Raw genomic sequence first — 26264 nt, 5'->3', positions numbered from 1 at the left:
TCTCCTAGCCCTTTAAAACTGCAAGACATCTTTCAAAATCTAAGCATAGCATTTGTTTTTGTGATGGATTTGCATTTACAGCTTAAATCAGATATAATGTTTGTAATTATGATGGATTAGAAAATTGAGGGTAAAACCTGAAAATATGAGATTTGCCATCTTGCATTTCTGGAAACTGAGGAAAAAAAAAAATATTGATTTTTAGAACATAGCATGGAATCAAGTTCATGGTGAAGATTAGTAGCAAACCACTGATTGCTCCCCCACCCCCAAGACAGGGTGGGGAGAGAGGATGAATAGGAAATTAAATTCAGTGCTCCAAAAGCCAATTTCTTTTCTTCTCATGGCACTTTAGAGTGTATTTGAACCTTGTTTTATTATATGATAGTTCCTATTTTTCTAATTTCTGTAATAATCTTTTCTTTTCAGTTTCCGCACTAGTAAAGGTGTTGGGTATTCTGCTCATTTTGTCGGCAACTGTTTAATAGTTACATCGCTGAAGTCAAAAGGCAAAGGTTTCCAGCACTGTGTGAAGTATGATTTTCAGCCACGCAAGGTAAGCAAAATAGTATGCACAGTAAAGAATATCATTGAAAATGTGACAAAGTGCTTTTGGAAGTAAGTACTAAAATCATTTTAGTGATATGGCATCTGTAGATAAAATCCGTAATTTCTTATTTATAATTAGCTTCTCTGTCATGCGGAGTGTAATGACAGTTACAGGCTAGAATCAGTTTAAAAATAATAATTTATGAAGTTACATTTCTATAAAGCTAACTTGTTTTTAAAAATACTGCTTAATTAGCTTCAGATGCTGAAGAATTTTAAGTATTTGTGAAATGGTTGTATTTCATTTTAAAAGGTCTGTATGTTACAGAAGTAATTCTTTTTCTGAACATTCTGTACTTGGTAACATTGGTGACAATGCCTGGAACAATTTTGCTGGCAGTGTTAGAATTTCCTTATCTGTTGCTGGGAGAAACAAGGATCTGAACTTTTTCTATATTGGTGATGTTTTGGGATTTCTCATTTTTCATAGTAAGTCTTGGTTATTTCTCTAGATCATATTTGTGTTTCTTTCTACTGCATGTCTAGTAGTCCTAAGAGAACAATGATTCTTGTGGCTTCAAGATTTCAGTTAGTTAGATGCAGCATTAACTTTCCCATGCAGCGATCATTATGTGTTTGTCATTGATAACATTCCTGTATGTATTTTGCTGGGAAGATTTTTTTTAATTATTTTTTGATGGCTTTAGGATTCCTATACTGAATTTCAGTGCAGTCTTTCATATTTTAGCAAGATATTCTTTTTACTAAGAAGTACTGTAGTTTCCTTCATGCCAAACTTAGAAAATGTTAGCTCTTGCTATTCTACCTAAGATAGTTAATTATGAAATACTAGTAAATGTGTATCTCATTATATGAATATCAGTGTCAAATCATCAGCTGATCTACTGAAGTATATCCTAATACAACTTTCATGACAGTTTTATATTTCTCATAGATCTTGCTTCGTACACTTTAGGTCACATGTCCAATTTTAGAAAGTATTTGGAATAAATCTTTATATTTGCAAGTGTTTTTGTATGACTATGGTGGTTTTACCCTTCTGGACAGCTGAACTCCTCCATTGCCACTCTTTCACTCCCTTGCCTCAAAGGAAAAGGGGAAGAAAATATGATGGAAAGGGCTGAAGGGTTGAGATCACTCACCAATTAATGTCACATGCAAAACAGACTCAGCCCAGGGAGATTAATATAATTTATTGCCTACCACTAGCAGACAAACATAATGAGAAACTAAAAGCAAACTAAAAACACCTCCCCCCATTCACCCTCTTCTACATCTGAGAGGCACAGGGGAGCAGGGAGGGAATGGGGGCTGTGGTCGGTCCCCGACACTTCGTCTCCGCCACTCCTTCACAGTCACTCTCTGCCCCTGCTCCACGTCGGGTCCCTCCCATGGGATGCCATCCTTCTCAAACTGAGCCTGCAGGGGCTGCCCACAGGCAGCAGCTCTTCAAGAACTGCTCCCACACGGCTCTGTACCACGGGGTCCATCCCCCAGGACCAAACTGCTCCAGCACGGGTCCCCCACGGGCGGCAGCTCCCGATAGACCCCTGCTCCTGCGTGGGCTCCTCTCCACGGGCTGCAGCTCCGGCCCGGGGCCTGCTCCTGCAGGGGCTCTCCATGGGCCGCAGCCTCCTCCAGGCCACATCCACCTGCTCCACTGGGGGCTCCTCCACGGGCTGCAGCATGGAGATCTGCTCCATGTGGGACCCATGGGCTGCAGGGGGACAGCCTGCTCCACCAGGGGCCTCTCCACAGGCTGCAGGGGAACTGCTGCTGCATGCCTGGAGCACCTCCTGCCCTCCTGCTGCACTGACCTGTGGGCTGCAGGGCTGGTTCTCACTTCTCTTCCCCAGCTGCTGTTACACAGCAGTTTTTTTCCCCTTTCTTAAATCTCCTCCCAGAGGCCCAACCAGCGTCACTCACTGGCTCAGCTCTGGCCAGCGGCAGGTCCCTTTTGGAGCCAGCTGGAGCTGGCTCTGATGTGACATTGGGCAGCTGCTGGGCTCTGTTCATAGAGGTGTTCCCTGCAGCCCCCTACTACCAAACCCTTGCCATGTAAACCCAATACAATGGCATATATTATTTGCTATTGAAAACATCCAGCGTGGCCTTGAACACCTCCAGGGATGGGGCATCCACAGCTTGTCTTGGCAACCTTTTCCAGTGCCTCACTACCCTTACAGCGAAGAATATCCTCCTAATGTCTAGTCTATTGTCTTCAGTTTAAGACCATTCTCCCTTGTCCTATCATTATCTAACTGAATAAAAAGTCCCTCTCCGTCTCTTTTATTAGACCCCTTTAAGTATTGAAAAGCCACAATGAGGTCTCCCCAGAGCCTTCTGTTTTTTAGGCTGAACGTCTCCAGCTCTCTCCACAGGAGAAGTGCTCCAGCCCTCTGATCATCTTTGTGGCCCTCCTCTGGACTTGCTCTAACAGCTCCACATCCTTCTTGTGCTGGGAGCCCCAGACCTGGATGCAGCACTCCAGGAGGGGCCTCACGAGAACAGAGTAAATGGGGACAATCCCCTCCCTCCACCAGCTGCTGGTCATGCCTCTGTTGATGCAGCCCAGGATGCAGTTGGCCTTCTGGGCTGCAAGCATGCACTGCTGGCTCTTATTGAGCCTTTTGTACACCAGAATTCCAAAGTCCCTCTCCACAGGGCTGCTCTCAATGAGTTCTTCTCCCAGTTTGTGCTCATGTCTGGGATTGGCCCAACCCAGGTGCAGCACCTTGCACTTAGACTTGTTGAACCTCATTAGGTTCACTTCTTCAGCTTGTCCAGGTCCCTTTGAATGGCGTCTCTTCCTTCTTTGGTATCAACCCCACCACTCAGCTTGGTGTCGTCTGCAAACTTGCTGAGGGTGCACTCAATCCCATCGTCTATGTCATTGATGAAGACATTGAAAAGCACCCGTCCCAAGACAGACCAAGGGACACCGATTGTCACCAGCCTCCACCTGGACACAGAACCATTGGCCACTACTCTCTGGGTATGGCCATTGAGCCAATTTCTTATCCACCAGCTGGTCCACCCTTCAAATCCGTATCTTTCCAATTTAGAGATTGGGATGTCATATGGGACTGTGTCAAAGGCCTTACAGAAATCCAAGGAGATGACATAAGTCAGTCTTCCCTTGTCAACTGATGCAGTTACTCCATCATAGAAGGGCACCAGATTGGTCAGGTATGATTTACCCTTGGTGAAGCCACACTGGCTGTCCCGGATCACCTCCTTGTCCTGCACGTGCTTTAACATTACCTCCAGGAGAATTCATTCCATGATCTTGCCAGGCAGAGAGGTGGAGCTCACTGGTCTGTAGTTCTCCAGGTCTTCCTTTCTACCCTATTTAAAAATGGGAGTGATGCTTCCCTTTTTCCAGTCACTGGGGACTTTGCCTGACTGCCATGATTTTTCAATTATGGTGGAGTGTGGCTTGGCAACTGCATCACCCAGTTCCCTCAGGACCCTTGGATGCGTGTCATCAAGGCCCATAAACTTGTACTTGTTAAGTTGCATCAGGAGGTCCCAAACATGCTCTTCACTACAGTGGGCTCCCCCAGCCCCTGCCTAGAGGCTTGGGGACAGGAGATCTGGGAAGCCTGACCACCAGTGAAGACTGAGGCAAAGAAGTACCTCTGCCTTTTCCCCATCTGTCATTACCAGTTCTCCATCGTCATTTGTCAGAGACGCTACACGCAAAAACAAATTCAAAGTGTTTTTTAGAGCTTGTCTTGGAGATCGGAGCAACAGACATAGTGTTCTGAAGCAGTAGCTATGCTAAAGATTCAAAAAAATTGCATGACAGGAAGGAGATTTTGACTAAAACAAAATGCACATGCAAGGAATTGTGGTTAACGTGCAAATAAAAAAATAGCAAAATGATAAAATCTGTGGGTTTTTGTTTGTTTTTAAATAAAGCTTGACATGCACACCAATGCTATCAAAAGATGGTATTGCTCATGTTATAGGATCTGTGGACAGTGTTGCAACAGAAGATTAATGAGCTATTTGTTTCCAAACAAATGAGTCATCTATTAAGTTTAATCTACACACAATGGGACAAGCTGAACACCAGCTTGCAGACTGGTATGTTGTCTGAAATGCTCTTAAAGCATTGTAAAAGGAAAATCATAGAATATATGTGGACAGAACTTGGAGGTTATCGTTATCAGATTATTACTGTTACAAAAGTATCAGAACTGTAAATATAAGTAAATAGCTATAAAAGATACAATTTTTAATAGTGCCATTGCAAAGAATGTCTCATCTCAGGAAAATCATAATCACCAAGTAGAGATTATTGTTAAATAAACTTTTGAATGAAAGAGGACAAGGGAATTTTTCATGTAACATTTTTGTTAGGTGACGTGGAAGATTCAGAAACGAAGCATTGACTAAAACATTGACTAAAACTAGTTGCACTTACTTAGCTTAGTCAAGTTAAATTTCAGAGATCTCAGTGATTAATATTCTGCCGAATTTATTGAGGTGTTCCTTTGTGAAATATAATCTTCCTACAAAAGGGAAAACATTTTTTTTTCACCCTGGGGTCTACAAAATTTCAGCCCACAAAAATTACTTTGTTCATTGTTGCTTGGAAAAAAAAATTAGGCTGGTCACACATGACTTCAGAAGACAAAGCTGCAGTGATACGTCCTTAATCTAGTATGACCCAATAAATCTGTTTACTTGAACATGAAGGAAGTGAGATATTCGTATGTACTATTGTATAATGAGTGGCATTTTTTTACCCTCCTGTTAACTATAAGTTTTTAAGGGGGAAAAGTGAAAATACATTTTTAAAGACATGGAAAACAGATGTGGAAAAATGTGCATTCTAATATGCATATAAAAATAAAAAAATATGAAATATAAAAAATACAACTCAGTTTAGGGACTACTGCAAAGATTATTGAGAAAATATATTTTGCTGCATGCTTTTTATTTCTAATTCTGTGCCTTCTCTGATTTCAAAAGCAACAAGTAAAAATGTTTTTGCTTTTATTTCCTCTGATACAGAGAGGGAAATTTTTATATTAGTAGGATCTGTATCTATTAAACCTGCCTCAGAGAGTGAGTCACCAAGTGAATCTGAAACCTGCACTAAGGTACTGTGTTGAGAAATTAAAAAAAAAAAAGAATACAAGTTAGTTGGGTATGTGCTTATTTGTTACTTGATGAGGGACAGAGAAATCTTTGCAAAATAAGTATAATATTAATTTTCTAAAAGTACTTTATTTCCCTAAGAAAATAAATAAATAAATGAATAAATCTGCATCATTTTACTTCATACTTAATACAAAAATATCATCCCTTAACAGTGGAGAGAGTCTTGGGAACTGTTTTTAGGAAGTTATGGATTTATACAGGGAGTTTTTAATGTATAACATATATATATTCTGTTTTATTTTTTTAAGTAATGAAGGATATCAATGCTAGACTGCTTGCCGTCTTTGTAGCACTTAGTCTATTTCAGGTCTACCTTTGCAGTTTCCAACAAATGCGTTTGACTCCAAATTACTCATTTACATGCTTCAAGTGGCAAGGGAAAGTAAGGCTTTCACTGTGCAACTAATATGAAGTTTAAACACTCCTATTTCTTCAAAAGTTTAATAGCTACTTTTATTGAAAAGAACTTCCTTGCGATTTAAACTATGTATTTAAGAATCGTTATACTTTACAAGTTACAGGGAGTTGTATCCGACTGAAAGAGGCAAAAGAATGGTACATGCCAAGGGGACATTTTCTATGGAGAAGTGAATATAAAATATTTATTTATATGCATGTAGGATCAATAAATTTGTTATAATACGAAATGTTTTGTACCTGTTTTTCTTTTTCCTTTTTTTATTTATTTTTTAAGGTAGGAGCTGTAAGAAGCTCAGTGATTCAAGTTGAAAAATGTTTATTGATATTTGTAAAATAATGTTACATATACTATGGTTACATTCTTAATGAGTGAAATTGATCAGGGCTGCATTTTTAAGTCATGATTAGTAGACTGTATCACTTAACTTCCCAGGAGTAAATGTAAAGTAGTTCATTTTGACTCTGCAAGACAAATTGGTACAAGTTTCTTGACATATTTCTCACTAGGAAGAAAAGAAAAAGATAAAGGAACTGCCTACAACATTTTCAATTGTATCCAAATAATTACAGGGTACTGAGGAGAACAGGTGAAAATTATAACATTTTAATTAAATCAGAGGGCAGAAAAAGAATTTGTCTAATACATCAATAACATGCTTCATTTGTATGTCCAAACTAAATGCATTCTGTGAAGTACTTTTTCAACAAGTTGAAAATTCCTGACAAATAACTGATTCACTATTTTATAAAGATAATGATGGTATGGCACAATATTATAGATGAGAGTATTGTTGGTGTAGAAGAGAAAGACCACCTCAACCACTTAGAGGATGGCTTCTCTAACTTCTTCACAGCTGTTTTATATTGTAAGATATGTAATTGTAAAACAAGTCAACAAGGAAGAAAATTTAAATGATTGAAACCATCAGTGATATACTGAGACAGTTCAGACTTTAACATACATGAAATTCTCTCTTTTACTTTTTTTCCTATAGAAGAACAAACTTTGATATGTTTTCTTACCAAGGCAGAACAGAAGGCGAAGGAGGAAAGGAATACTTTTTCTATTCATACTTTTTGTGTTGTAACAACTACCTAGATTATTTAAATTATCTCTTAGGAGGTGAGTTCTTCCACAAGGTTAGCCATCTAATCTAGTCAGCTGAACAAGAAAAAGGCACCTGCAGCAAATTATTTTGCAGGTGTAGCTAAGACTTGCAGAATGGTATTTAATGCCTACAAGTACCCAACTTGTTACACTTCTTATGTAAGAACTGTAGGTGACTGTTTTATAGTAGGCATCTAAGTGAACTTGGAGTTCGTAGATTCTTATCGTTGGATCATTCAGTAAATATGATCTGAGTTTGTTTATTAACTTGGCTTTTGTTTATGAGGTTCTCTGAACACTAAAGCAACTTAGAGTCAAATGAAATAATGTAGTTTCTGTATTAGGGACTTATGTTTGTTGACTTATGCAGCTGTCTGGGACAGACACTTGTATTCTTGTAGGATGTGGAGCATAGGCCTAGAAATACAGTTACGTTTTGGATATTGAAATATTTTACATACAATATATAAAAATCACACAAAATGACGCAAATTAATGCTGATGGAGGTTTAAACTAGTTGACCTTTTACCAAAGAGGTAAATCATGAGGAGCTGCATCTCTTTAGAGTATTTGAAGTGCTGTTTTCCAAGGGTGGCGATTTGTTGGTAAAGCTCATACAAATATGAGTATTTTGCTGCATAGCTATTTCAATTTTATTTTAGCTTAGAAAATGTAGTACTACTTTTGACGCCCTTTCATAGTTGGACTGAATCCCATGGAGGGGTGTGAGGGATATACCTTATTTTCATGAAGGTGTGTTTACTAAGTATTCTGAAAAGTAGTGGCATAATCATAAAACAAAATTATTAAAATAAAATCCCAAGGGATGTGCAAGTTCTTTGCTTTAAAAAAACAAACAAAAAATTAACTAAACATAACAGTCAAAAGGTAATAATTAAAATGTGCCAAGAAAGGGAAGACAAATAAATTGTAAATGACTATTCCAAATAATAATATATTTAACACAATAAATGAGCATTTGTACCTGGTAAGTCCAGATGATAACATCTACAAGACTGCTACTAACATCTACGAGACTGCTACTATAACTACAACTGAGACAACTGCAGCCTTACCCAAAAGGGAAAGATAAAGTCAGTATATTCAGTTTAAGCAGTTAGCTGAAAAAAAATAAAATAAAATAAAAAATCACTATGATCAGTCTTTTGAGATGCTCATAAAATGGCTTGAATTCCTAGCAGCTGAGTAATTGTTTATTACATGTAGTCCTTCTTCCCTGTTCAAAGAAGTGGCAGCTAGATCAGGCTGCTCTAGGTGTTTCCAGTCAGGTTTTTAGCATCTCCAGGGAAGGAGACTCCACAACCTGTTTGGACAAACTGCTCTACTGTTTGACCACCCTTACTTTATGTTTAAATGAAATTTCAAGTATTTCAGTTTGCGCCCATTGCCTCTTATCCTGTTACTGAGAAATCTCTGACTCCCTCTTTACTTCCTGCCCATTAAGTATTTATACACATGGATAAGATGTCCCTGAGCCTTCTCTTCTCCAAGTTAAACTGTCCCATATCTCAGCTTCTCTTCATGTGTTAGAGGCTTTGATCACTTAATCATCTTTGTGGCCCTTTGTCGAACTCTCTCCAGTATGTCCATTTTCTTCTGGTTTGTATGTGTTTTGAAAGAATAGACACCCATTATAGTTAAGTATGAGTTGATTTGCAGATCACAAAAGATTAAATTACCATTTTTAGGATTAGGTTATTTTGAAGGTTCAGTTCGAAAGGATATTTAAGATTTTCTTCTTAAACTTTACAATTCACAATTAAAATTCATCATGGACATAATGATTCCAGTTGAACAGATTATTTGAAAGACCACCAGAGTTGTACTTGGAAGTGTTTTACTCAGATACTTTCTCTCCTTGATTATAAAATATGAAGCAATTGAGATAAGGTGCTAAACTGGGCTATAAAATCTGCTGTGGTGATTTTTTTCCTTTTGTTTAATAATTTCTGATAGATTAAAAGACAGAGATACGTGATGTTAATTTGTTAAGGCACAGAGAAATGGATTTCTGATGAGACCTGAATTGTATTTTGTGTATAGTACATATGTTTTTAGATTACACTTTCAGGAAAGGGAATGTAATAATCTTTTAAATTATACTGGGTTTTAATTTTATTGCATTTTTGGCTCATATCCCATAAAAAGATGTAAGTAGGTACATTGTTATGTCTGAGCACTGTTCTACCAAGCGGACTTGACTTTTTTTTGACTGACTTGACTTTTAATTTTATGAGTTCATAAGGATTCATCTGGTCATATAACTTCATGAGATTTTTCACTTATTTTCAATGGTAATCATTAAGTTTATGTGTTATAGCACAAAAACTGCCACTATATACTGATTTTCCGTTTCTTTTCAGTGGTATATGATAAGCATTGTACACATCTATAATCGCTGGAGAAACAGTGAAATACGATGTTACGTGAATGGTCAGCTGGTATCCTATGGTGACATGGCCTGGCATGTTAACACAAATGATGTAAGATTTTATTTTTTTCCTTTCTCATAGCTTCACAGCACATCAAACTGTTCATCTCATTTTAAAGTAAATGGAAAAAGAAAGAAAAATACAGTATTTTCTCTAGATCTTTGCAAAATTTTTATTTTTTTTTTAAGCTTTAAAAAGCCTTAGCTATGTATTTCATAAAATTTAGTATTGCTGTGGTTTCTTTGGGTATGTGTTTTTTTTTTTTTCCTTTAGATTATTATGAATTTTTGGCTCTGTTTTGCACTATTTTAAGGAAATTTGTGGAGATTTGTTGGAGAGTCTGTTACAGTTAATGTTTTTAATATATGATGTTGTATAGAGGACAGTGACAACAACGGATTCATATTTCACTTTTTCCATAGAAAGTTATGGTGGAGTTACAGATTTGAGAGATGTAGATTAAGGAAAACCCTTAAGAAAAACTGATTCATTCAGCCTAATGAATACGCATGCTGCCAAGTACTCATTTTTGTATCACATTAAATTCTGTTTTATTCGAGAAGAGATATTTGTTAATGATTAAAAGATTTCTATGCTATTTTTGTTGATTGAACATTAGATTTTAAGTATTTTTTTTTTAATTGCAGTAGAACTGAATAGTCTGGACCATGGTCAGCGTCCTGTTGTTTTAAGCACTGTATAAATATTGTGAGAGATAATTTCTTCTATGAAGAGTTTACCATTTTAAAGCAATGAGACAAATAGAAATTAAGGAGAAAAAAAAAAGTTAAAGCTGGAAAACAGAAGCATGGAGAAGCGTAAGGAAACTTGCAGCATTAAACAAAGTCTGATGTCTTACATCTATATCCCAGTAGCAAGCATATTTTGCTTCTTTTATTGTTTGACTTGGATTAGTTCATAGGCAGTTGACCAGTATTAAAAATGCTGTGCTAATTATTAAGGAATTAGTATTTAATTAATGTTGTTAGCAAGTACAAATTAAGTACTACAAAATTGCAGTTTTGTGTTTTGCGTTTTATTGGCTTGGATTGCCAACTAGGGAGATTACCAATTAAAAGATATTGAGACACACAGAGTTGCATAGCATCAGTCAGCTCAGAACAAGTGAATACAGTGTTCTTGTGTCTGCTTGTACCACAGGCAGAAATGAGTCATTTTTACCTGGAGAAGATTGCATGTTTACCTGTAAATACAGCTAAATGTTAATTGGACAGAGTTCAATTTATGTTAACAGTACATTCTTAGAGGAAATGTATCAGATTCATATTTTTTAATTATAAATTATTTGAATTAAATCTATATATGCTTTAAAAAAAAGTCCATTTTCTTGTACAATGGAAGGGATGAGACTGTACACCCAATGATGAAGAAAACACTAAATGTAATAAACACAAAACTTTTCAGATGCTCACTGTGTCAAAGCTACCACTGGATAAAACTCATTTGGATTATATACTTTTCAGATTAATAAAGCATTTATTAGATTTGCATTACTGAATTTAAAGTTAAGGGACTCAGCTGAATTTTTATTTCAAGCATAGATTTTATCTTGGAAAAGACTGTGAACTGATTTATTCCCATCCAATAGATCTCACATTACAGTTTTCTTATATTTTAATGTCATTTTTCATTATCTGACATTTACCTCTTGTATCCAATACTTCAGTCTACAGTTTTCATATGTGCAGACACAATCGAGACATCTTCAATGATGTCTCGATTAACTCCAACTTCATTAATGCTATTTAATGAAATATAAAAGCTATAAAAAGTTTATTGTGTTAGTTATGTGTCACATAACTCAATGTTTTTATTCCAAGGACTAATTATAGCTAGAGATTATGATAAAAAGATTAAATTAAATGCATGAAAACACATAACACAAATAATCAAAAATGTGTACAATTGCTAGCTGATCAGTACATTAAACAGTTGATTATAAGAGATCAAATAACATTTAGAGATGGATGTTACATTGGAAGAGTTGATTATTGTGGATATTAGATTAGGAATTTTCCCCCAGTTATGGGAAGACATGAGAGAAAGCATAAAACTGTTCAAGATGTAGAATTAGAGGGTTAATGAAGTCTTGTGGAAGATTTTTTGCTCAGATACTAAAATGAAGACAAACTTGATGATGTCATAGAAACATAGAATATCCTAAATTGGAAGGGACCCTTAGGAATCCTTGAGTCTAACTCCTGGCTCCACACAGGACCACCCAAAAATCAAACCATATATCTGAGAGCACTGTCCAAATGCTTCTGGAACTCCAACAGGCTTCCTAATGCAGATTATACTAGTTTAATTTGTGTCAAAAAGTGAGGCCCGTTCCTTGTTTTCATTAAATAAAGTACACGTGGCAAGGAAACTAAGAGATCTTTGCCAAAGATCATTGTGCTGTAGATATAGTCCTCTTGTGCTGCATCTTGGTTCCTAATTTCTCAGATTTTTATTCTGGATGGTTAAATTCTAAACTTCATTTGATCTAAAAGCCTTTTTTCTTGGAAGCACCAGGAGAACTTAACCTAATTCTTGCAAAATAAATTTAACTTGGGGAGGGAAAATAAGCTACACTTCAAATATGAAATAATAGGAAATGGACAGATGGAGAACTGCAGAAGGCCTTTGTGCATCTAGAAGGATAGATGTGGGAAGAAAGAACAGAAAATAGGGACTTCTATGATTGTGGAAGAAGTCAGAAGAGGAGTTTAAGTTCAAACCACATCATTATAAGATGTGGTCATAGAAGACTGTGCACCAGTTGCAAACTAGAAAAAAAATGTATTTGTTTTTCTGCTACAAGTGTTTAGCTATTTTAGCACAACAGTGAAAGAACAGTGTATTTTGCCATTCTAAATTTCTCTATTCTATGTTAAATGATTAATAAAAAAGAAATTCTAATAGCCAGTCATAACAGCATTGTAGTACCAACCCATAAAATAATAAATGCTAAGACACTTGAAATCGTTCACTACAAAAATTTAGGTATTGAAATAATAAATGAATGGTTTATTTTCTTAATTATGGTCTCCATTTATTTTTAGCTCCAGTAGTTGCCTGTGAATACGATTTCATTATATACTTTGTATAACTAAAGCTCATTATCATTGCATCTTTCTGATATAGAGCTATGACAAATGTTTTCTTGGCTCTTCGGAGACTGCTGATGCTAATCGAGTGTTCTGTGGCCAGCTTGGAGCAGTATATGTATTCACGGAAGCACTCAACCCAGCACAGATTTTTGCAATACATCAGTTAGGACCTGGTTATAAGGTAATAATGGATCTTAAAAAACATTTTTTTGTAAAACTGAAAATAATTCATAGATATAATTGATAGATATAGTTGGAAGCTATATGTAAATGTAGATATTCCTCTTGGGGTCATATAGAGCTGTGTGATTTGTTTTCAGCAAAAGATAAGGGTTTTGTCAAGTTTCCTAACTGCTCTTAATTTCTACCAGCTTTTTGAAAGATGCAAGTAATTGCTTTAAAAAATAGCTGAAACATGATTATATGTGATTTTTATAAATTTGGGTCATAATCAAATTAGAACAATTTTGTGTTTTGAGTACTAAATAGCAGGGGAACAACTTTCCCCTTCTCTCCTGTTTTGTGTTTAAAAACTGAGTTAAACCAGATTAACATTGAACAAAGCATAATAAGCCAATTCTGTTCAAATACACAGTTTTAAAGAGTGCTGCTAAAGTAAAGGTTGAGCTTTTCATATATGCTTTGCCAGAGAAATTTAGGGGGGACAGTTTGGACAAATTCATGGTGCATGCATAAACTTTGATCTCTAGTATGAACAATGTTAGTTATTTCTTGAAATGGCTGTGTATAGTATTATTTTATCAAGAAAAACAAAGTAAATGTTTTGCAGAAGTGTGTGGAAATTGTTTGCCCAGCAAAGAAGACTTGAAAATGAATGATCGGCTCTAACCTAGCTTAAGAGTATGGAATTTCTACCATCAGTTACTCCCAAATTTTGTTTTTGTTGATTTTTGAAATTTGCAGCATCATCCGGAATACTTGCAGATTCTTAGTATATGATATATTTTTAAAATAAAGACTTTTAAAAAGGGGCAAATACAGATCAACATTTAGATTCTAACAACATTAATTTGCTTTGCTGAAAATGACTTTGCTGTAAGTCATTTGATGAAAACTAGCATCTAAATGACAGTGACAACTGAAAATATCTTTTGTGGTATGTATGTAGTGTGAATAGCCAAACATATGTCAAAGGTACTTGGAGAAGGGGAAGTCTTTTGCATGTGGTTGATGGTTAAAACCTGCTGTAAAACCTAAAATGTTAGTTAAGTTAGTCAAGAAGTGTATCACATGTGCAAACAAGGGGTACTTTATTTCAGCCTTAATACTGTATTTTGTTTGAACAAAGATTTCTGCAGATATTTTTTTTTTGTCATACAAAAGAAAGTAATGTGACCTTATAGTGCTTAATAATAAATGTAGTAAATCTTTATGAATTTATTAAATTCCCGGATTTGCAGGAGCATAGTGAAGATATATGAAATAGGAATAATGGTTTCATTTGTTTCAAGAAGTGAAAAATACTATGTAATAATATCGAGTGTTGAAGGGTTTCATAAGGCATACATGTTTTCATGCTAAACGATATTTCCAGTAGTTACTGCATGATCATTATTACATTTATTGATTATTAGGCTTCTGTTAAACTAAATTTCTTCACACCCATAGCCTGTTACTGATTTTTGTAAAATGTCAATGTTATTAATTTAAAACTTCAGGGATATTTCTCCTTGGTATACCATGATTTTAGGTTTAGACTGTGTTCCCAGCACAGCTAATGCCTCTTTCCTCTGTAAAGTATTTTACTTCTTTCTCTAAGAATCTGAAAAATTAGCTTTTACTAATAATGGTTAAACATTAATTAATGCCTATTTCTCATTTGTAGAAGCCTCTGAGATTTTAACTTTAGTTAAAATGTTTAGCTATTGTTTTACGATATAATTTGTATAAGATTCCAGTATTCATTCATTTTGTCTATAATGTTCACATGCAGTCAGCTACAACATCTACTATAATCACTTCTCACTTCTGAACAACCTTACCTGCCTCTTACCATTTTAGCTTTAGCTTCAGTTGCATTGAGCATTGGATACTGCAGATGAGTTGGACTATGATCTTCTCCTGTTCTTTCCTGTATCTTATTATTATGCTTTTATTGGAAAATTTGATGTAGAATGTATGCAATGCATGTAATGACATGAAAATTTATGCTGCAGATAAAAAATTCCTGTTATTATAAAAATAAATTCCTGTTATTATAAAAATAATCCTGCAACAAAAGAAAATAACGCTTAATTGTTTTCCAGTGGGTTGAGGCAATTTATTTTCTAATATTAATAAATACAGAAATGGTAATTGGGAGTTTTTAATTTTGTATTTTCAAATTTAACTGTTATGATTCTAGTATAAGCCTACATCTTAATAGCCTTATGCCATACTTCTATTTACATAGGTATTTTCAGCTGCTTATCTGGTTGCCCAAAAGCTTAGATTTCTGTCTTGACAATTTTTATTAGTTATTGTAGGTTTAAAAATTGCAGAAATGTTTATGATCTCTGAATAAATTCTTATACTGTTTGTAGTCCAATAAATTCTGATACCACTTGTAGTCTGACACCATGTCTACCACTTATGTAGAATGTTCAAGTAAAAGTGCAATGAATTCCAAAACTTCCTGCAATTAGATTGTTTGCATCTTCTATGGAATTCTGTATACTGTATGAATATATATATATATATACATATATATATATATATACAGTGTGAATATAATGTATATGCACCAAGATATTGTTTGTGCTAAATGAATGTATTTAGGCTCATCAGTTCAGTTCAAGGGTAGGCATTTAAAGGTTGATTAAAAGTCAGCTGCTATGTCCCAGGTGACAAAAATGCAGCATGAGATGGCAGTAGCTCTCTTAAAACTCTTCATGGTATTTGTTGCCTTCCTAAGTGGAAAATATACATATGGGATAAATAAAGAATCCAAATTTATAGTTTTCTCCATGTTAAAAAAAAAAAAATCTATATTTTGACCGAAAGCTTCATACTTTGTTACCAAAACTAATTTAGACCATTTTTATTATAGTAATCACAGGGTATCATACAAGTTCTCCATGTATCCAGTTTGTAGCTAGATTAGACAGATATCACTCTCCTTCCTATGAAGTCTGGAAAACACTTTTTATTGATTCTCTAGTGATGGTTACACTAAGTAGATATTAAATGTAAACAAATTCACATGTATTATGTATTTCTGAACATTGTTTATTATACTTTGATAACCAGATAAAAAATAATGGCTAAAAATTATCTCAGGAGTTCCTGTGAGTGTTTTAGATAAGGTGCTTACTTGATGACAAGTTTGAGGTTGTGGCAGAGAAAATCAAAGATGTGGGTTTCTTGTAAATCATGTATATATCATATAGGATCTCATATAAAATCATACATATATCAATCCTATATTGAATAATTGATAAAGAAGCTAATTTATGTTGATAAGGTATAAAGGAATAAATATACGTATTTACCATTCAACATGTTATAACTAAGGCTCTTTGCGGTCTTTATGCCCTCACACTGGTTGTACCAGATCTCAAAGTTGCATTCCTTCCATGACCAGTAATTAACCATTTGCTACTTGACCTTATACACTTGACAGCCTCTGCTATCCTCCTGTGGATGCATTTTCCCAAGTCCCCAGTACAGGATGAGTATGCTAAATTTAGATTCTTTTTGTGTAAGCTAATGTTAGTAACAAAGGAGTGTTGTGTCTAATTAATAGTTTCTTTTTCCATCATGTTATAATAATGTGAATAGAACAATAGGATTTCCAATTTAAGTTCAACTTAGATGGCTTTAATTCTTTCTTCAGATAACTTTTGAAATCAGTGAAATAACTGAACTATTTCTGTCTCTGCAGTAAGTGTACAAAGATATATCTGTATAGTTAAATATGCTCTCTGGGGAGAAATGCATCATCACCTTCATCAGGACAAGTCTCTAACCTGGAGTAGTGATTTCCCAATAAGTGAGATTTAGACAGCCATATGAACAGAGAGCCAACTCTCAAGCTGTAAGCATAAGATTTAGTCTGGCTATTTCTGCTTCAGCGAGCAGTGTGGCAAGATAAGGGAACACGTTTATAAATCAAAGCATTCGATGCTGAAGCCTGAATGTCCACAGTGAATGTCCACAGTATCAGGGTTGGGGGGGGTTGTTGCTTCAGATTGGTTAAAGTCTGATACTTTGGACTGAATGACTGTCAGCAGTCCGTGAACATTTCTAGTTCAGTTTCTTCCAAAAGGAAGTCTCTTTGGTGCTGAACAGGTTTTTAATATGCACAAAGCAGTGAGTGGGGATCACTGGGAGTTTCCTTACCAAACATACTGACTGACAGATCTGCTCCAAGGGTTCTCAATCAGCTGCAGTCAGATGCCCAGTTTATTCAGTCTACATCTTTCTTATGACAAATTGATGCTTGTCACAAGAGCTCATATTGTCAGTCACTTGAGCAGTCACCGTTTCCCATCATTTGGCCATAAACAAGAAAATTTATTCAGGATTTCCATCAGCCTTGAGAACTCTGCAAAAGCTGCATGGGTTTTATGGGTTTACATAACTGGCAGAAACCTGTACTATTTTTTGAAAGAGCAGCTGATAGCCTATAAATTGCCTATTTTAATTCTACCACCCTGGATAACAACCCTAGTGATTACATTTTTTACAGTATTTTCAGATGTATTTACAGATGTATTTTCTTATTGTGTTGGGGGCAGGAGCAAGAGAGAAATTTGTTAGGTCAAAATGGATGAAACAACTCTATAGATGGCTATATGCAGTAAAAATAAGCAAAATAATTGATAATTATCCTCAGCAATAAATCATTTTAAACTGAGTAAAAATTTTAGAAACATAAATCGAATTTCATATTACAATAATGAAATGGTAATAATTTCTAAGGACTTTACTTGTATCAGCAAAGTACTGTGTGTTACTACTAGTTGTTTCTTTGCCACTGTCAAATGACTTTTACATGTAAAAGTAGGTGTGTGCCAAGTAAATCTGACAACACTTTGCAGAAAGGAAGAAATCTATCTTCTTGTGCTTGAGTGATTTGTCAGTGTTGCCAGAAAAACTAGTTTTAGATCAGATATGGTTCATGGTATGTTTAACAGAAATTTTCATTCTTCCATTAAGCTTAAGAATCTTTAGTTTGAATGTGGGTTTTAGAATTTGTTTTGTTTTTAATTTAAGTATCTAGTTTATATATAATCTGGTTTGTTAATGAAGCATGGGATTTATGCTGTTTTAAAATAACTGTTACCTTAAACAAAATAGTATGGGATTCAATATTCTATTTACTTTATAAAGCTTCTTGCATTTTTTTTTCAGAGCACATTCAAATTTAAATCTGAGAGTGACATTCATCTGGCTGAGCACCATAAACAAGTGCTCTATGATGGGAAACTTGCAAGTAGCATTGCATTTACTTATAACGCAAAGGCTACTGATGCCCAGCTATGCCTTGAATCCTCACCAAAGGAGAATCCTTCAATTTTTGTACATTCCCCACATGCTCTTATGCTTCAGGTTTGTGTATTTTATTTTACTTTCAATCATTGTGATTCTTTTAGTTGAACAAATGAGAATACAAAAGATATAATTTAACCAATTAGTGCTTCTGATTGTTAATGTTATTAGCAAATGCAAATTTTACAGCTACTAGGTACACATTAAAACTTATCCCTTCATTGAGATTATCCTTTTTGTCCCTTAAAGCATGTATTTGCCTTTTTTTTTATTTATTTTATTTTCTATGTTCTGTGCATCTCCATATCACCTTTGAGAACAGCATACCAATATGCTGCTATGGCTGTTGTTCCCAACGTAATCTTTGTATGCTAATTTTCTGGAGAGGAAAAACATAAGAAAAGTACTTGCGTCCTTTGAATTTTCTCTGTTGAATACTTAATGTTACTAAATTCATGTTCTGTGATAACTGTTAGCTCATCATCGTTTGGATGACAATGTAATTTCTGTGATATTGTACAAGGATACTGTAATTTTATATTTCAGTTCTTAATAACACCTATTGTGAACTGTCCTTTGCTAACTTTTTTCATTAAGAAATATATATTTCATACCATAAGCCAGAATTTGCTATGATACTAAAGTTTTTCTGTTTGCCTTTAAGTATAATGAGTATAGCTGAAACATGAGTAATGAAATTAAGTTAAAAACGTCTCATTTAGTTTGTACTCCATTCAATGATAAAGTGTTCCCAAGTTACATTGTAACTGTCCTTTACAACTGAGATTAGTGGATTTTTTTCCTTCTATTTATTTATTTATTTTTTATTAATTTAGGATGTGAAAGCTATCGTAACCCACTCCATTCATAGTGCAATTCATTCCATTGGAGGAATTCAAGTTCTTTTTCCTCTCTTTGCCCAACTAGACAATCGACAGCTGCATGACAGTCAGGTGGAAACAACAGTTTGGTAAGCTTCTTTCAAGCAAGATAAACACTGAATTCAGTTAAGAATATTTCAGTTTCTGCTGTGGGAATATTTTTAGTTTGTTTGTTTTTCTTTTTGTAAATTATGTGATGTATTTTACTTTTGTTTCTTTAAAAATATGTATTATTTTTTGAAAAAGTAATTTACTGTAGAGCTGTGCAAATTGTAATAACCTGAGGAAATTCCAGATGAAATTGGACATAAGTGATTGGATTAAATAGTGAATTCAAATCACATTAGATTTTTTTAAGGATAGTTTTGTGATAGTTTTGCAACTTCTGAAATAAATCAATGTGCTTTTACTTGACAATGCAATGTTGTTTACTTCTCAAAGTCTGTGACATTCAAATCCATACTTAATCACATTCCAAGCAAGGGAAAGATACCACCATATTAACACGTTGTCAGAAAGTCACACATCTATGCTCAGCTATGTTTTGGCCATATTACAATTGCAACAGTAACTGGAGGAGATTTTAAAGAGACTTTTAAACAGACGCATATTAAACCTCTGTTCTGGTAACACAGACCTAACTCTCAGTTACTGAGCACACGTGGAATTTGGATAAATGCTTCAGTGCATAACATGCAATGGACTGCTTAGAAATCTGTCTGTACCCTTGCTGACTTGTGTAAACCTATCTCAGAGGTGGTTATTTTTGTGAGGACGTTGCTTACTATTTAAGATCTCGTGCTGCATCTCATGCTGAGGGTGATCTTATTCTATTGCAACACAAAATGTCTAGAATTGTTAGAACAAAGTGTGTGGCCTAATTCTCTGGAGGTAGGGTAGGGTAGAATAGGATAGGATAGGATAGGGGTTGGAGGGTACCTTAAAGATCACCTAATTCCAACCCCTCTGTCATGGGCAGGGACATTTCCCAGCAGACCAGGTTGCTCAAAGCCCCATCCAACCTGTTCTTGAACACTTCCAGGGATGGGGCATCCACAGCTTCTCTGAGCAACCTGTTCCAGGGCCTCACCACTCTCTGAGTAAAGAATTTCTTCCTTATACCTAATCTAAATCTTCCCTCTTTTAGTTTAAAGACTAAAATACCCCTTGTCATATCACCACAGTACTTGATAAAGAGTCCCTCTCCAGCTTTCTTGTAGGTCCCCCTTTAGGTACTGGGAGATGACTGAAAAGTTTCCTTGGAGCTTTCTCTTCTGCAGGCAGAACGACCCCAACTCTCTCAGCTGCTCTTCATAGGAGAGGTGCTCCAGATCTCTGAACATACTCGTGGACCTCTTCTGGGCTTGCTCTAATACGTCTATGTCCTTCTTATGCTGGGGTCCCAGACCTGAACACAGTACTCGAACTGGGGCCTCACAAGGGCAGAATAGAGGAGGACAGTCACCTCCATCAAGCTACTGGCCATGCTTTGACTTTCTGGCCTGCAAGTGCACATTGCTCACTCATGTTGAGCTTCTCATCAACCAAAATATTCCAGTGCCTCACCACTCCCCGAGCAGAGAATTTCTTCTTAATGCCTAATCTAAATTTACCCTCTTTTAAGTTTAAAGACATTACCCCTTGTAATACCACAGCATTCCCTGATAAAGTGCCTCCAGCTTTCCTGTAGGCCCCCTTTTGGTACTGGAAGGCTGCTACAGGATCTCCCCGGAGGGAGAACTTCTGCAGGCTAAACAACCCCAAATCTCAGCCTCTCTTCATAGGAGCCTCCTGCTGGGGGCCCCATAGCTGAACACAGTACTCCATGTGGGGTCTCATGAGAGCAGAGCAGAATGGGGAAAATCACCACCCTCGACCTGCTGGCCATGCTTTTTTGACAGAGTCTCAGATATGGTTGGCTTCCAAGTGTAGATTGCTAGCTCATGTTGAGTTTCTCTTCAATCAACATCCCCAAGACCTTCTCCTCAGGGCTGTTCTCAATCCATTCTCCATCCAGCCTCTATTTTTGCTCAGGATTGCCCTGACCCAGCTGCAGCACCTTGCACTTGGCCTTGCTGAACTTCATGAGCTTTGCACAGGCCCACCTCTCAAGCCTGTAGAGGTCACTCTGAATGGCATCCCTTCCCCTCCAGCTTATCAATCACACCACACAGCTTGGTGTCTTCGGCAAACTTGCTGAGGGTGCACTCGATCCCACTGTCCATGTCACCAACAATGATGTTAAAGTGCGACCACCCAGCCAATTCCTGACCCACTGAGTGGTCCATCTATCAAATCCATGTCTCTCCAATTTAGAGACAAGGATATCATGAGGGACAGCGTCAAATGCTTTGCACAAGTCCAGGTAGATGATGTCAATTGCTCTTTCCCTATCCACCAATGCTGTAACCCCATTGTAGAAAACCACTAGATTGGTCAGGCATAATTTGCTTTTGTGAAGCCATGTGGGCTGTCACTAATCACCTCCTTATTTTCGACGTGCCTCAGCATAGTTTCCAGGAGGATCTTCTCTGAGATCTTCTCAGGCACAGAGGTGAGACTGACTGGCCTGTAGTTCCCCAGGTCTCCCTTTTTTCCCTTTTTAAAAATGGGGGTTATGTTTCCCCTCTTCCAGTCAGTGGGAACTTCACTGGACTGCAACAGCTTCTCAAATATGATGGATAGTGTCTTAGTGACTACATCCATCAATTCCCTCAGGACCCGTGGGTGCATCTCGTCAAGTCCCCCAGACTTGTGTAACTTCAGGTTCCTCAGATGGTCTCAAACCTGATCTCCTACAGTGGGCAGTTCTTAATTCTTCCAGTCCCTGACATTGCCTTCTGGGACTTGGGCTATGTGGCTAGAGCTCTTGCTGGTGAAGAGAGAGGTAAAAATGTCATTGAGTACCTCAGCCTTCTCCATATCCTGAGTAACCAGGTCTCCCAATTCCTTCCAGAGAGGGCTCACAATTTCCCTAGTCTTCCTTTTATCGTGTATGTACCTATAGAAACCTTTCTTGTTGCCTTTGGCATCCCTGTCCAACTTTAATTCTAATAGGGCTTTAGCTTTCCTAATCTCATCACTGGCTGCTCAGATGATCTTTCTGTATTCCTCCCAGGCTATCTAGCCTTGCTTTCACCCTCTGTAGGCCTCCTTTTTCTGCTTGAGCTTGGCCAGGAGCTCCTTTCTTCTCCATGCAGGCCTCCTGGTATTTTTGCCTGACTTCCTCTTTGTTGGGAGGCATCACTCCTGAGCTTGGAGGAAGTGACCCTTGAATATTAACCAGCTTTCTTGGGCCCCTCTTCCCACCAGGGCTTTGTCTCATGGTACTCTGCCAAGCAGAGGTAGAAGAGGCCAAAGTCTGTTCTCCCAAAATCCAGGATAGTGATCTTGCTGTGCTCCCTCCTCACTGCCCTCAGGATCCTAAACTGCACCATTTCATGGTCACTGCAGCCAAGGCTGCCCTTGAATTTTACAGTCTCCACCAGCCTCTCCTTGTTGGAGAGAATGAGGTCCAGCACAGCACCTCTCCTCATTGTCTTCTCTTTCACTTGGAGAAGGAAGTTATCATCAATGCATTCCAGGAACCTCCTCAATTGCCTATGCCCTACTTTGCTGTCCCTCCAACAGACATAAGTATAATACTTTTAGAACTGTTACCATATTTCCCTGTAAAGGTTTTAGGGACAACATAAACTGACTCCTGTATTTGAATAAATAACGGAAGTACATAATTCAAAGTATGTGGCTTATTTTCCTGCTCAGAATGCATTCTTCTATTAGTTATTCTGGATATTTCCTATTGCATTAGATAGTTCAATAATAAATTAGTAAACTGAAAAATAATAAATAATACTATAATGACCTATGACTTTGAAAAATTTATCTGAAAGTGATACATTGGTATCATTACTCTTGGAAGATCACTAGTCTCAGTCTAATTTAAGAAATTAATTTGTTGAAGTTTTATCAAATTTGTTTTTCCACTTGGTAATTCAAATATTTGTAACTAAGATGGCTAGATGGCTGCTGGGTTTTATTTACTTATGTATATGTTTTTTCATATATATATGGTGTGAAAAGTAAACGTATTTCATGAGAATATTTTAGTACAATGTTGGAACTAATACAACAGTCTTAAAATTAAGTAATTCTACTTCCCTGCAGCACAGTAATGAAAATAATTTAATTCATTGTTTAAGGAAAAAAAAGAGAGAGAGAGAGAGAGAGAGAAAAGCTGGTGGTGTAAGATAATTATTTTTTACTAATCTGTTTTCCAGTATGTACCTTTCATTGAAGTGTTGTGAAGTAGGGGGTGGGAGGGTAAAGGGGGAGTTGAAACAAATGTATGAAAAAAATCCCTGTATGTTTTTATTTACTGGCACAGCAGTAGGCAAAATACTTTTTTCCAATTTAAGGAAAATCATGTGTGTGTGCACACATATGTTTATGAATAAAATATATGTTAAATTCATTAGTGAGCTGAGCATATAATAAATGATAAATCAGTAGCTCAGTCTCTTTAAAAATGGAGTGTTAATGTAATGTAAGTCATAGAAACTGAGAGAAAGGCTAATTCTTCCTAAGTATGTGGTCTTTCTAGTGAGTGAGAACATTAATAAAGCTCAATATAAAATATACAGAACCGTTTCTGGAGTTAGTTGAACTGTAAGTAGGAAAAACAGTTCTCTGTGAATAAATCAAAACATTTCTTCTATAATTAGGTTATTTTTTAAAAAGAGCTCTGTAATTCTTTGTTCTACAAATTATACAAATACATAATACAACAAAATGTGATCCCAACTCAAGAACATATTCAAAAGACTTCTAAGCAAATGCCTGCTTGATGAGATGTGACATAAATGTTGAATTACTGTTTTTTTTTCTTTTTTTTTTTTTTTTTCTGGTGTATGTACATTATTTTCTTATATTTAATTTAACAGGATGTCGATATGGAGAAGAAATAATAGTTCAGGTGAACAAGGAAGTAGGCAAATGAAGGAATAAAAGGTTTCTGTGGGCAAAGGAGAGAGGTTATGGGGAAAGGAGAAAGGGAGATAAAAGGGTTATGTTTAAGATTAATTTGTGGGGTGGATTTAGAAATGTACACATTGTTTCCTTTCCTTCTTTCCCCTTGTTGCTTAGACTATTTGGTCATTTGCATTCTTCAGGTGTATTTTCACTTCCAAAATTCAATTGTAGAACTGGATCTGATACTTGTTTATACCCTATGAAAAGTGTCTACAAGGTTGAAGTATTTCTTTCTTTCTGGTGGCCAAATGGGAGGACTCAAAAGTTGCCCCTTGGAAAGTTGAGCTGTCTTTGGTTTTGCCTTACTGTGTTCCTGGGAGATGAGAAGAATCAACAGCTTGATACCCTAATGTATGAGCAATCCAGACTACTTTTCTGAATCCTTCTCACCTGCTACTCTCCTTCACATTTCAGTCCGTTTAATAAGTACAGGTTTCTCTACTTTTTTATTTATTTATTTATTTATTTTTATTTTTCACAGAAGTTTGGTAACAGGACTGTGAAGGACTACCTTGCTTTTAATCTCCTTGATTCACTTACAGTTTAAATCTTTTCTAAATGAATAAATTCAGTGTAAATAAAATTCTGAATGATATAGCAGGACAATGTGAATACAGCAACCTCGTGGCTTAGTAATATTCTTTGTAAATGTTCTTTATTCCACAACATGCATATCCCTGTATGTCTTATCTACATCTTCAGTGAGACTAAATATTGAAATATCCTACAATTCCGCTTTTGAAGCACTGTAGAGGTTCTTATGCTCTCATATTCTGAAATTAGAATGATCGAAACTGAGCTCATATCTTAAGTGTGTTTTCTTATTTTAAAGAATGCACCTGCTACTTGGAAGAGTGGTCTATCAATTTGAATACCAAGCCTGTCCCTTTTCGTCTTGTTTTTCAGTACTCTGGTTAGAATAGAAAAATTAGCAGCCTAAGCCAAGAAGGTGTTTATTTAATAAAAATAAATATAGAGTGGATTTTTGGGGTACTTTCTTGATACCTTTTATTATACTACATTGGTAACATGAAAGGGAGGATTTGCTTTGTTCGCTTGTGGTCTCGTGTGTACAGTTTTGAATTCATTTGGGTCTGCTGAGCACTGACATAGAGACTGATTTCAACAAGGTATCAAGTGTTGATGGCTTTGGTACTGATCCAATTCCAACACAGAATAAAGAACAAGTGTTAATTCAGTTGATATTGTTGCTTTGGATTGTATCATATTGGGAACATATTTGAAGATAGAAGGATCTACAGCTGTTTACTTAAAAAGATAAGGTCAAAAGATTTCTTTTATATAGTTATTCTAGAAGTTACTAACTGGATTTGCTAGATCACATAAACTATACTAGAGCAATTAAAAAGGTTTTTATTGTTTATCTTACTAAATAAATGCAGTGCCTAGGGCCACCTTAACTATCTCAAAGGTGATATATAACACCCTCCCCCCAGATATGTAGCAAAGTAAATGTAGCATCTTTTCAGTCAATTTTATTAGACATTATTTTGACTCTTTAATTTATATAGTCCTGATACAGAGCATATTGTCCACCTACTAAGATTAAGTCAGTAAAATGAAAACATCAGTGAAGGGGGCAACAATAATATTTGAACTCCTGCTCATCCTTTCCTTTAAATGTTTTATGTGCTTTGTTCTAATCAATTAATATCTTTAACCTGTTTTTTTGTTTGTTTGTTTGTTTGTTTTTTTATATTCAGATGACAATTTTTTAGGTTTCTGTCTGCATTTAGTAGTGTTGCTGCATATTCTTTTCCCTAGAATAACTTAGAGAACTATCCTGTCTCTTGGGTAGCAAATATGTACGATTTCCTATTCGTTTCCATAGATGGGAAGTAGCACAGCTTGGCAGGAAATATAATATGATATATAATTTTTTTCTTATTCTAATATGGAAAATCTGTGAATTTCCAATAGTTCTTAGTTAATCATGTCATTAGTTTAATTGAATTTATCTTTAAGATCATAACAGAAAATAGGAATGCCAGGTAC

General features: G+C 36.0%; 1 protein-coding gene across 1 annotated transcript in view; it reads left to right on the top strand.

Moving 5' to 3' along the window:
- Positions 1-26264, top strand: part of NBEA (neurobeachin) — a 516634-nt gene that overhangs the window by 109398 nt on the left and 380972 nt on the right. The window contains exons 6-10 of the mRNA XM_050714797.1: positions 430-556; positions 9659-9778; positions 12878-13024; positions 18199-18396; positions 19173-19306. Coding sequence (XP_050570754.1) covers positions 430-556; positions 9659-9778; positions 12878-13024; positions 18199-18396; positions 19173-19306 — 726 coding nt within the window. The remainder of the gene's footprint in view (positions 1-429; positions 557-9658; positions 9779-12877; positions 13025-18198; positions 18397-19172; positions 19307-26264) is intronic.

The sequence above is a fragment of the Cygnus atratus genome, chromosome 1 (genome assembly GCF_013377495.2).
Source record: "Cygnus atratus isolate AKBS03 ecotype Queensland, Australia chromosome 1, CAtr_DNAZoo_HiC_assembly, whole genome shotgun sequence".
NCBI classification, from domain to species: domain Eukaryota; kingdom Metazoa; phylum Chordata; class Aves; order Anseriformes; family Anatidae; genus Cygnus; species Cygnus atratus.
This window is presented reverse-complemented; position numbering and strand designations above follow the sequence as displayed.